This window comes from Cetorhinus maximus, chromosome 11 (assembly GCF_964194155.1).
Source record: "Cetorhinus maximus chromosome 11, sCetMax3.hap1.1, whole genome shotgun sequence".
In the NCBI taxonomy this organism is placed as follows: domain Eukaryota; kingdom Metazoa; phylum Chordata; class Chondrichthyes; order Lamniformes; family Cetorhinidae; genus Cetorhinus; species Cetorhinus maximus.
In genome coordinates, this window is record NC_135889.1 from 31,028,642 (window position 1) to 31,041,945 (window position 13,304).

The 13,304-nt window shown below is 41.8% G+C and overlaps 1 protein-coding gene across 3 annotated transcripts in view; it reads right to left on the bottom strand.

The window, feature by feature from the left end:
- pikfyve (phosphoinositide kinase, FYVE finger containing) overlaps positions 1–13,304 on the bottom strand; it is a 173,703-nt gene that overhangs the window by 80,945 nt on the left and 79,454 nt on the right. For all 3 annotated transcript variants that reach the window (XM_078551727.1, XM_078551726.1, XM_078551725.1), the window contains exons 8-10: positions 11,680–11,818; positions 10,703–10,860; positions 5,432–5,543 (exon numbers count right to left, since the gene is read on the bottom strand). In XM_078551727.1, the coding sequence (XP_078407853.1) occupies positions 5,432–5,543; positions 10,703–10,860; positions 11,680–11,818 (409 nt within the window). The remainder of the gene's footprint in view (positions 1–5,431; positions 5,544–10,702; positions 10,861–11,679; positions 11,819–13,304) is intronic.

Sequence of the window (13,304 nt, forward strand, 5' to 3'; positions counted from 1 at the left end):
TCCCCTGTAAATCTCATGCCCCTTACCTTAAATCTATGCCACCTGGTTACTGATCCCTCCACCAAGGGGAAAAGTTCCTTTCTGTCTACCTTATCTATGCCCCTCATAAGTTTATACACCTCAATCAAGTCACCCCTCACTCTCCTCTGCTCCAGGGGAAATAACCCCAGTCTATGCAATCACTCCTCATAAGTGAAACTCTCCAGGCCAGCCAACATCCTGGTAAATGTCCTCTGCACTCTCTCCACTGCAATCACATCCCTCCCATAAAGCACATTTCAGAACTGCACGCAGAACTGTAGCGGTGGCCTAAGCAGCGTTTTCTGCAGTTGGAACATTACTTCCCTGCTCCTATATTCTGTGCCTCGGCTAATAAAGTCAAGTATGCCATATGCCTTCTTAAACACCCTATGTACCTGTCCTGCCAACCTAAGGGACTAGTGGACATGCACACCAAGGTCCCTCTGATCCTCGTTACTTCCCACGGTCCGACCATTCATCGTGTATTCTCGTGTCTTGTTTGTCTTGCCCAAGTGCATCACCTCACTTATCCACGTTAAATTCCATTTGGCATTTATCAGCCCACCTGACCAGCCCATCTATATCCTCCTGTAATGTAAGGCTATCCTCCTCACTATTTACCACTCCACCAATGTTTGTGTCTATTGGTTCTGGAAGGTTGAGCGCATAATGAGAAAGGGGGAAAGGGATGAAGTGTGTCACAGTGTGCACGCTAAATGATCCAATGTCCTTGTTGTTCATTTCAGCATCATCAGAGCATGGCTGGCAGGAGGAGCTGCAGATGCCCCCTCTCACACCTGAGGGCCCTCAAGTCTCACCTGTGTCACACCATTTCTGTGAGGCAGGCACCAGCACAGATACTAGCACCTCGGTGGGCTTTGGATCATCAGCTAGAGTCCCGGGGCACAGTGGAGAGGGCACTTCACAGTCGCTGGAGGAGCTGGCAGAGACAGAGAGTGCCGATGGCACCAGCAGTTGGAGGACTGCAGGGCACCAGGCACAAGCTCACAAGCCTGATGATGTGCCTCTAGAGTCGTCCGCGACGCAGGAGCTGCAGAAAATGCGGCCAGGTATGCGGAAGCAACTGGGAGTGATACGAGGCTATGCTTCGTTTGGTGTCTGTGGTGGAGGAGTCCACGCGGAGCATCACTGATGCAATCATGCTTCATGCTTCCTCCATGGAGTGGCAACTCTCATGGAGAGGGGCTACCAGGGGTTGCGCTCGGACCTGCAAGCCCTCACAGGGACATTGGCCACAGCTGGTCAGTGCAGGAGATGGTGTGGGCTTCAAGCTTCCCAGCTTGTTGCCCGTCCATCCACAGTGAGCAGGGAGGTCCGAGGCGACCGTAGCAGCTGCCTGATCTGACGGCGCTCCGGATGAGGGCACCAGCTCCTCCACCCCTCTCCCAGTGACCGTATCATCCGGTGAGGCTGCGACGACTGGGGAGATGCCAGCTGTGGAACTGGCAGTTCCCTCCCAGGCGGGCCCAGCACAGGTTCCAGGGGCCAAAGGATGACCGCCAAGGTCATCGAGGCCAACAGAACAGCAGAGTCAGCAGGCTGTCTCAGATGCCACACTGAGCAATGGGGTAGCACCAAGATGTAGCACCCGCAAACGGAAACGTAAGGCACATTAGGCACACCACGGGTTTCTCAGTGGCGCTTTTGTGTTGGTCCTAGATTAGGTCCTTAGAATTTATTTTTGCTTGCTTACAGTTTTGTTTTGCAATTGGGAGAACATCTGATTTGAAAATTAGAAATCAGATGTGTGACCATGGCTGAGGGTGGCTTGTTTGTTCTGCATGTGTATTTTTAAGAAAAATGTCACGAGTGTTTGTTTGGACATTCAAATTTATGTACAAGGCCCTTTGTTCCTGCTGATGACCTGGCAGATTTTGCACTTGCTTCCGGAAAGCTACAGGCCCACAAAAGATTCTTGACTGCAGAGCGCTGACTGAAGGTTCAATGTACACAGAAAGCTGCTGGAATGCGTTCTGACCTACTGCAGATCACACAGGCAAGTTTGAAATACTTTCTCCAAGAAATACTCCACAAAGTAGATTGACGACCCCACTGAGCCCTCTTATCCCACCTCTGGATGAGGTTCATAGAAAAGTCTCTTACCCGCCTGCCCATTGCGCCCATCCGAAGATCGCATGGGCACCTAAAAATCGCTGTCGATTGAAGACTAAAAGGCCTTAACTGGCCCATTAATTAATAGTAGGCGTACATTGGACATCATCACGCACCCGCCCAGCAAAATATCGCGATGGCACGCGGTGACGCCAGGACACTCGCTCGACATCACCACGCGACATTTTATGCGCGGACATGCAGGGCCCACCCCCGCACCCCCACGCTTCAAACTGAAAATTCTGCCCCGGGTTGTAGTAGAGGTTTGTCCTGTAGCTGAACAAGTCAGGATAGTTTGCTTATATTTCCCTGCCTGACATGGTTCAAATTATTTGAATTTTTTTTCTTGTTTTAAATGTGTCTTAGGTACATTTAGAATGTGTGATTAACATTAATACTACTGTAAAACTAAACCAGAAAGGCACACAGTTTCTCAATTATTGCACAGCAAATTTCATTAGCATAACAATAAAACTTGTATTCATATAGGGCCTTTAACATAAAGAAACATCCCAAGGCACTTCACAGGAGCATTATAATCAAAGTATGACACTGGGTCACATATGAGATATTAGGTCAGAGGACCAAAAGCTTGGTCAAAGAGGTAGGTTTTTTAAGGAGTGTCCTTAAAGGAGGAAAGTGAGGTAAAGAGGCAGAAGGTGTGGGAAGAGTATGCCAAAGCTTGAGGCTTAAGCAACTGAAGGCACGGTCACTAATGGTGGAGCAAGCAAAATTGAAAATGCACAAGAGGCCAAATTTAGAGGAACATTCTAAGATATCTTAGGGTTGTGGAATTGGAGGGGCGAGAGCATGGGGGAATTTGAAAACAAGATGAGAATTTTAAAATTGAGATTTGCTTGACCGGGAGCCAATACAGGTCAGCAAGCAGAGGGGTGATAGGGGAACCAGACTTGCTGCGAGTTAAGATGCAGGCTTCAGAACTTTGAATGACCTCAGAGGGTTGAATTTGAGAGACTAGCCAGGGATGCACGGGAATATTTGAGTCTAGAGGTAACAACTGCATGTGTGAGGGCTTTAGCAGCAAATAAGCTGAGACAGGGTTGAAGTCCAGCCTTGTTACAGAGGTGGATTTAGGTGGCCTTAGTGATGGTGTTGTGACACCAAGTCACAAACTGTTTTAGTTTCAGACTGTTGTCATGGTGAGTGATAGAAATCGTAGCTAGGGAATTGAATTTGGAGCTGAGACAGAAAACAATGGCTTCAGTCTTCACAATATTTAACTGGAGGAAACGCCTGCTCATGCAGATCTGGATGTCGGATAAGCAGTCTGATAATTTGGCAACAGAGAGAGAGTGATACTGAGGTATTGCTGCGTGTTATCAGCATACATGTGAAAACTAATGCTGTGCCTTCAGAAAAATAGAAGGAGGCCAAGGAGTGATCTTTGGAGGACACAAGTGGTAGGAGCTATGATAGGAGGAGGAGAGGCCATTGCAAATGATTCTCTGGCTATGATTAGATGGAGAAAAAATGGAACCAGTTCAGAGCAATCCTACCTAACTGGATGACACTGGAGAGGCTTTGGTCAACTGCGTCAAAGGCTGCAGACAAGTCGGGAAGGATAAGAAGGGAAAGTTTATCTTTGACACAGCCACATAGGATGTCATTATGACTTAGTTAAGAGCTGTTTCAGTACCCAGGGTGAAAGTGGCTGAAGACAAAAAGTCCTAAAAATTATTGGCTGAAGAAAAAAGGTCTGACTTTTTTTGTGACAAGGAATCATGTAATTATAGCACTTTTTATAATCTGTAGTGAAATGCAAATGCTTCTCGGCTACTTCAAATGGATGGAATTATTAGACTTCGAATGGGTAGAAACATTAGCTTGCCTTCTATTACTGTCAAGGCTGTGGACCAATGCATTTGTATCAAATCACCAAAGTGACCTCAGCAATTCAGCATTCAATGCAGTCAGTGCATGTAATACAGGATGAAGTCCATACGAACAACAGAACTTGACCTCTGTACATAATGTACAAAGTGAAGCAAAGGACTACAGCTGTGCTTTGCAAACTACTTTCCAACGTGACCCCATTTTAACTCACCACCACCTCAAGGGCAACTGGGGATGGGCAACAAAGGCTGGCCTTGCCAATGAAGCCCACGTTCCGTGAACAAATGCATTAAAAAATACTCTTGGAAATTAACGTAACCCCATAAGCCAGCAAAAACAAAACAGCAATAAAGCTATGTAATAATATTTGGAAATAATTAAAGTTTGCATTTTACGATCAACATATAATAACACATTATATAAATAGGAATATTTTAAACAAAATGTCATTATTTTATCTATTCATATAGATTTCAGCCAAGCTCTCCATAGTCCATGGTGATGGAAGTGAGTCTCTTCTCCCCATCCATGCACACATTCTAATCAACTCTTCTCCCCCACAACCCCCCCAGCTACAGCTCATTCTCGGCCGGTGGTACTTAGATCCCCCCTGCCTGGGAAGGACGAGAAACCTGCCCAGGGATAGGAAATCAGGCTCAGGCCCCTCAGGCTGGGAGCATAGCTGCGTCCATCATTGAGCACTTGGGTAGCACTGGGATCCAGAGTACATACAGCCAGTGGAGGCAGAAAGTGACTGCTACCAAGGGTGTGGCAGAAATCGCAACTGGATGAATCCCCCACCCCGATCTTGGAAACGGAAACTGAAGTTAAAGTGCAGACTGCGGTTGGATCAGGGCCTCAGACTGGGGAGAAGATCCAGCCGTCCTCCACCAGTGGCAGCAACTCCTGCAGCAGAGGTAGCACCAGGAAAACGGCCCAGTGCAGGAAGGCTCCCTGCAGAGTTCACCTAGTAGCGGGGCATGGCCTCTGCATCTCCCAGTCACAGAACGTGAATAATCGGGGCAATAATTGGATTAACTGGAAGTCAATGTTAGGTCAGAATTGGTTACGGATTAAAGAAAGATGGGCTGAGTGACAACTCTCCCGGGCCAGGCAGAGTTCAGGGAAAAAATTTAAAAGGCTCTGTAATCCAAAAGTCAGAAATCCACCAAAAGGTGGAAATTTCTCATCCCTGCAGTACTGTGGCAGGAACAGAAAGCAGATTGGAGGGATTCGAACATGGGTGTTCCAGGAAAGATGGGGACAGGTTTTTGGGAGACAATAACACGTTAAGGGGCTTTGGAGATAAGGCTAAGCCAACTAACTAAATTATCAACTATAATATATATAACCACACTGTTCATTATTGTGGTGTAACCAGAAATTGGCAATGCTGAAGTAGGCAAGTGCTACATTCACTTACTTGCAAAGGCCTGTATAAGGCATATTCATCCCTAAAGAGCTGATCATGATGGGTTACACAGTCAAACCATCGTCCATCCACTAATGCTTGACCAATAGCAATTGCCTGAGCTCTGAAATGAAAAGATATTGGATGAAACAGATGCTGCAGTAACACTTAAATACACATAAAACTGCATCTTGAGGTAGAGATTATTACACTACAGATTTCCAAAGTATTGCTCAATCTGCTATAATTGAAATGAAAATGTGGAGTATTATTCTGGTAAATTATAGGTTAATTTACAAAAACAATCCCTTTGAGACACATCGGGGACTCTTATATAGCATAAACTATTTGATTCTCATGCACAAAATACATAATAAAATTTCAGATTTGAGGAAAAGAGGGCAAATTCATATTCAATGTTTTCATTTTAAACAGCTTTTGATATCGCACAAACTGACTTGTAGAGAATAAATAGAACAAGAATGAAATTATTTGATAGCTAAGCTAATGTAGCAGAGATTTTTCACTCAAGATGGCACAGGCATAAATAACTAGTTAAGATGTTTTGCAAAGTGCAGAATGAGGGAAACAATATTGACATGGCATCAGGAACATTTCCTGCTCTTCTTGAAATAGAGCAATAGGATCCACCTCAACCACCAGAAAAACTAACCAGAACCTCAGTTCCACAAGAAACCAAAAGTGGGTAAGGGAGACCTGTCTCAAAGTAAAAATTATATTTAAGAAGGATAGTGTGTATTAAAGTTTAACTCAAAGAATGAAAGGATATAGGTTTACATCAACAATTCACCATATAGGGAGTTCCAAACAATACGCTGGGAAGGTGCGAAGCAGAGAACAGGCACTTTCTCCACAGGACAGGGGACATATGAAATTTAGAGAAAAATTTGCACGTCTTTTAATGTTGACACATCAACCAAACTCAATAAACTACAGGGCAAGAGGGGTAGTGCAGTCTGGGAGAATCAAGGAAATGGTAAATTCAAAAAGCAGTAAGGGAATTGTCAAGGCTCCAGAGCAGAGCAACATTTTGGATAAAATTAAGTAGAGTGGATCAGGAGGAGACAGTGAAAGTAAAAAAGGTGATTTGTGACTAAGGTAGTGTCAGGCAAAATTAGAAAAAAAGTCAAAGCTAAAGACACTATCTCTGAGTGCATGAAGCATTCATAACAAATTAGCACAGATATGCAGCTCTTGCTTGAGGCTTTCCCTGCCTGGTTGATGCTCTGTAACTACAAAGCTGAAAAAGGTAATCCTTTTATTCAAAAGCTTGCATCTCACTGAAGAGGCTTCAGGCCAATCCACATCCAACAACCTGCTCTAAAAACTCTGTTCACATTTTGACAACTGTGACAAATTCCACTACAGCAGCTGAGACAATCTACAACATTCTAAATAAAACAACCCACAACATCTTAAAAAAGTCAATTCGCCCTATCTCCCAATGTTAAAGGGGTCCTTTAAAAAAATGGTTTTTATTTTATTTTTTCACGGGACATGGACGTCACAGGCTAGTCCAGTATTTATTGCCCATCTCTAATTGCCCTTGAGAAGGTGGTGGTAAGCCACCTTCTTGAGCCACATCAGTCCATATGGTGTAGGTACACTCAGTGTTAGGAAGGGAATTCCAGGATTTGGATTCGGATCTGCATCTTCACCAAAAACTAATCATTTCTTCTTTGGGCCATAACCTGTGTGCCAAGTTTTGTTCAAATCCGTCCATTAGTTTTTGAGATACATTGTTTACAGAAAAACAGGCTACCAAATGAGCGAAAATATTACCTTCACTCATTTTCAGTGGCAAGGATAATTAATGTGGTTGCAAAACAACGATGGTTTGAAACTAAATATTCCAGTATACTTCACTTTTAGAAGGGATAGACAAAATGGAAAAGGGTAGCTCTGATAATAAAGGATGGGACAAAGGCAGTAGAAAGGAAGGATCTTAGCCCAGAAAAGCAAGGAAGTGGAATCAGTTTGAGTGGAGCTAAGAAACAAGGGGTAGAAAACATTGGTGGAATTTTTTTTTAAATATATAGGCCCCCTAACAGTGAAGGCAGTGTAAGACAGAGTATAAATCAAGAAATTGGATGCACATGTAATGTGGGTAATAGTTATCATTTAGTCTTCATATAGACTGGGCAAAATAATTTACAGTTATAGTGAGCAGGGCGAGTTCGTGGAATGTATACAAGATAGTATTCTAGATCAGTATGTTGAGGAACCAACAGGCTATTTTGGAATTATTACTGTTCAATGAGTAAGGATTAATCAATAACCGTGCATAAAGGGGCCTCTAGGGAAGAGTGATCAGAATTTTATATTAAATTTGAAAGTGATTTAGTTAAGTCTGAAACAAAAACATAAGTTGCTGGAAAAACTCAGCAGGTCTAACAGCATCTGTGGAGAGAAAGACAGAGTTAACGTTTCGAGTCCATATGACTCTTCTACGGACTCGAAACGTTAACTCTGTCTTTCTCTCCACAAATGCTGTTAGACCTGCTGAGTTTTTCCAGCAAATTTTGTTTTTGTTTCAGGTTTCCAGCATCCACAGTGTTTTGCTTTTATCTTAGTTAAGTCTGAAACTAGGATTTAAACATAAACAAAGTAAACTACATAGGCATGAGGAATGAATTGCCTAAGGTAGATTGGGAAACGGCATTAAAAGATATAACAGTAGCCAAGCAATGGCTAGATTTCTTTTAAAAGAAAATCAGACATTTTGCAACAAATATACGTTCCTTTAAGACACAATAACCCCACAGAAGTAATGGCTCAACTGTGACTAACAAAAGGAGTTAAAGACAGGTATTAGGTCCAAGGATGATGCTTATAATGTTGCCAAAAAAAAGAGTATCATCAAAAGGAGGTATTTTTCAACTCAAAAAAGGAGAGCCAAGAATTTGATAAGAAAAAAGCGATAATGAAAATAGACTAGTAAGCACCATAGATACAGATTATAAATGGTTTTTTAGACATATAAACAGGAAGATTAATGAAAGCAAGTGGCAGAGACAGGTGAAATTATAATGGGAAATAAGGAAATGGAAGACACATTAAACAAATACTCTGCCTTCATGGTAGAAGACACAAAAAATAATCCAGAAATAAAAGGGAACCAAGGGTTTAGTGAGAGAAACATGAAGAAATCAAAGTAAAGAAATAGAAACAGGAGAAATTAATAGGCCTCAGTGGCAACAAATCTCCTAGATCAGATGACCTTGATCCAAACATTTTAAAAGAGGTAGTGAATGTATTGTTTCTGATCTTCCAGAATTCCTTAAAAGTCTACAACAGCTCCCAAGGATGGGAAGGTAGCAAACATAATGCCACTATTTAAGAAAGAATGGAGAGAGAAAGTGGGGAACTGTAGGCCAGTTAGCCAAACATCAGTAGTAGGCAAAATGTTGAAACTTAGGTAAGTGGTAACTTAGATAATCAAAATATGATTAAGCAGAGTCAGCATAGATTTACCATAGGGAAATAATGTTTGACAGATCTATTACAAGTTTTTTGAGGATGTAACTAGAAGATGGATAAGGGGAAACACCAGGGATGTAGTGTATTTGAATTGGCAAAAAGTGCATTCGATAAGGTGCCACACAAGAGTTCATCACACAAAATGAGCACTCATAGGATTGAGGGTAATATGTTAGCATGGATTGGGTTCTGATGAAAGGTCACGACCTGAAATGTTATCTCTGTTTCTCTCTCTATAGATGTGGCCAGATCTGCTGAGGATTTCCAGCATTCTTGATTTTTAACATCCCCAGTATTCTGTTTTTGGATTAAAGTTTGCTGAATACTTTGGTAAGTAAGGGAGGAGCCCCTAAAATGATTCTTTGGGTTTCAGTAAATTTAAAATCAGCTTCAATAGTCAAAAACAACTGGATCTTAATCCTTAGGTAAAAATGTAAACAAGCACAATATTTTAATTAATACTGTGATAGTGTATGGCATGTCCAAAAATAGAGGTGCTTGATTATTATATGAAATAGTTAAAAAATCTATCACTATTACAATATATAATAATAAAAGAACTCATCAATCTGTTGGTGAACCTTTATTCTTGAGGACATGATCAGTCCAAGGTAGATTCATGAGCTTATTTAGATGCCAATGGCCAGATGCCAGGCCTGCACCTGGCTTCCTGCAGCTTCGGGCACAACTAGCTCCTGACTTGATCATCTTTCAGTAATTTCCCACTCTCAGTCCCAGTTCCCCCCAGCTCCACTCCAATGACCTCAGGCTGGCAGTCTGCCCCTCACCACTTTGAGTTCTACTTACTTTTTCAGACTTAACTTTGCCCTCATACCTGAAGGTCTGCACAAAGCCTTATTTCAATGTTACTTTTTTGTTAAATAAAAAAGTAAAGTAAGTTATTGGCGCAGGATGGTATTATTATAAATTTAAAATTACATTAAAATATTAGTATATTAGGAAAGATTGAGATGCTGAAGAACCCAAAAGAGCATAAAAGAAATTATATGGAGGAAGAGAAAGGGGCCATGTAGAGCAGCAGAAGTGGCTCAAAGCTGGGAATAAAAGCTACAGGGAGCAAGTGGAAAGTAAAGAAGGCAAATCTAAACCACAAAAACACGAAGTGCATGAGAGGAAATATGCAACAAGGGGAGGAACTTAATAGCTAGAAAAGAGGGCACTTAAAAAAAGAGGCTTGAATCATGCTGAATAGTAGGCACATGCCAGTGAGCAAACATAGACACAAGTACCATACAACATACTTTAAGAAAGCTATGTGACTACCTGCTGCAGCAGACAAGCAGTGGGATGCAATTGTGGCAACACTCCTTTAACTATCTAAATAGCAACTGATGGATGAATGGAGCCATGAGGCAAAGCCTCTCTGCTAAGGTTCTGGGTGCACACTGACTGAAGTAGGAGCTGGGGCCTGATACTATCAGTGGCCACTTGCGCAACAATGCAATGGGTGTGTTGCAAAATACCACATCTGTCGGAACACTGCATGGCTCAAACATCTATTAACCTTAAACAGATGAGAAACACACCAGGAATTAGAAGTATAACCTGGTTATTATGTAACACAAGGGAAAAGATGCTCACAAGAGAAATGCAAATAAAGCTGCTCAGTCTCATTTTCTTCAAATCCATAGGCTTTGTCACCAAAATAAAGAACAGGGAGATCTATTTTGTATTTACATTATTTGGTCACCTTGTCGCTGATTGATGTATAAAAGGGTCAGATACATTTTGGTGTCTCTCAATTTCAACTATGCAAATTACCGTGTGGTTATATGTCCATTTCTAATCAACCAGTTCACCAGTTCCTTTCCCACTATGCAATTAGGATAAGTTCGCAACCAGTATCGATGGTCCTGAAACTCCATGCCAGTGCTGTGATGGCATATTTTCTTCCAAAGGTCTTTTAGTTGAACAGAGTCCTAAAAAGTAAATTAAAAATTCAAAGATGGATTGTAAAATAACAAAAATATTTGAACACTCCTTCACATCACAGTAGATGATATATCGATTTTTTGAAAAAACTTGCATTTACATAGCATCTTTCATGAGCACAGATGCCTCTCAGCTAATAATGTATATTTGAACTGCAGTCACTGTTGTAATGTAGAATTGCGGCAATCAATTTTCATACGGCAACTTCCATAAAACAGCAATGTCACAATGACCAGATAATCTGTTTTTCTGATATTGGTTGAGGGATAAATATTGGCCAAGGCATCTTTTATGTTCACCTGATAGGGTAGATGAAGCCTCAGTTTAACACCTCATCTGAAAGGCAGTGCAGCATAAGTACTGCATTGAAGTGTTAGCCCTGGTGCACCCAAGACCTGAAGTGGCACTTGAACCCATAACCTTCTGTTTCAAGAGTGCTATCAAGTAAGCTGCAGTTGACACACAAAGTTTTGCAAAACAAAGCAAGAAAATTTTAAATAAAATGTTAGGGCTGCAGCTCCCTACAGACAGTGCTTAATTGTAGCCAGGTTTTTAAGGGAGATGCAGAGCAATGCTATTAACAGAGATCAATACAAAACACTATGTGTCAGTATACAAATATATTTGGGCATGTTAGGAACTAAAGAAGCAAGAATGATTTAAGTAAATGAAAGTGAACAAGGAGAAAAAAAACTACATTGAGTAACCACAGCAATTTGCATTATATTACTTCACAGATAAAACATTTTGTCTCCCATGTCTTCTCTAACTTCCAGAAACCAGTAAAATCCAGGTTGCATGAGTACCAGAAGAATCTTTCTTTCATCTTCATTAGGGTCTGTTTTAACATATGCCCGAGAGGCTTGAGGACTGATAGAGCTGTCATATGAAGGAACCATGGGTGAAGCTGACCGGTCCAAAGAAAGATTGGTGATGCTTGCAGACCTGTTACAAAAAGGAAAATAAAATCATCATAAACAAAAGTGTTAATACTTGAAACTTTTGTAACATCCGTCACACAAAACTTAACAAGCCTGTGCCATAACAGGGGGAAATCCATCACCCTTACAAGATTTGATGACATGATTTCTTGAGGCTTTTCTTTTCACATAAGTATACGTTCCTAAGTGACACTAATTCTTTTCTCAGTGAAATAAAGGAATGCACAGCATAATGGAAAAAACTGCTCCTAATCAATTGTATTGAATATCACAATTATAGCTATGCATGCTTGATCTTTCCAAAAAAGGGCAGAATAGAAACTGCTGGACTGGCATACGAAGATGTTTCCTGGAACTGCAGCTTTGTTTTTTCCTTATTTTCTGCTCTCTTGAAAGTGCTAACCCATTCCTTTTATATCTCACTGAAGTGACCATTCTACAAGGAGCCAAGATAGAATGTGAACAGGTTTCTTAACTGTGGAGATCACCAAGTCAATTATACAGTCATATTGCATATACCCTTGTCCAGTTCAGGAGCCCATTTTCTTTCCACAATTCATGCCTACATAAATGAAGGCCAATTATAATGCCTCAACTGTTTTACAGCTTGAGATCAGTTAATTCAGTGGAGAGAGAGAGCACAAGCACAGTCAAGCCTTTATTTACCAGACTATTGGGTAATCTTGACTGGTTGTACAAGCCATCAGGTGACTTCATGTCTGTAGTGCAGTGGTTATCATGTTCACCTAGGTTCGCGAAAGGTTCCCGGTTCGAAACCGGGCAGAAGCATTTTGATTTCTGTGTCTGAAACTGAAGATGGTTGATAAGAAGAAACCAGCTCCCAAGAAGGGAGCCAAGAAAGCCTTAAAGAAACTGGCAGTAAAGGGCGGCAAGAAGCGGCAAAGGTTGAGGAAGGAGAGTTACTCCATCTACAGTGATGAAGCAGGTTCACCCCGACACTGGCATCTCCTCCAAGGCCATGAGCACCATGAACTCGTTCGTGAACGATATTTTCGAGCGCATCGCAGGCGAACTTCCCACCTGGCCCATTACAACAAGCGCAGCACCATCAGCTCCTGGAAGATCCAGACTGCCGTGCACTTGCTGCTGCCCGGGGAACTGGCCAAGCACACCGTGTCAGAAGGGACAAAGGCAGTGACCAAGTGCACCAGCTCCAAGTAAAGCCCCACAATGGACTGAAAAACATTCAAAAACAGGAGGGTGGGTCATTTAAGTGAGGTGGGACAGCTATATTGAAAGCGTTGGTCAAAAAGCAAATTATTTTAGCAGCAACATCCAACCATTATATTTGAGAAAGTGCAGGGATTGCTCCAAAGAATTAGTTTTACAGATATTCTGCAGATTGACATTTTTGGGAAAGGCGCAAGGTAAGGGGAGCTTTTAACATTTTCTAATCACATCCTTCATTTTAAGTGGTAAGAATATCTCAGTGGTAGGGAAACTTCTGGAAGCTATAATATGGGATAAAA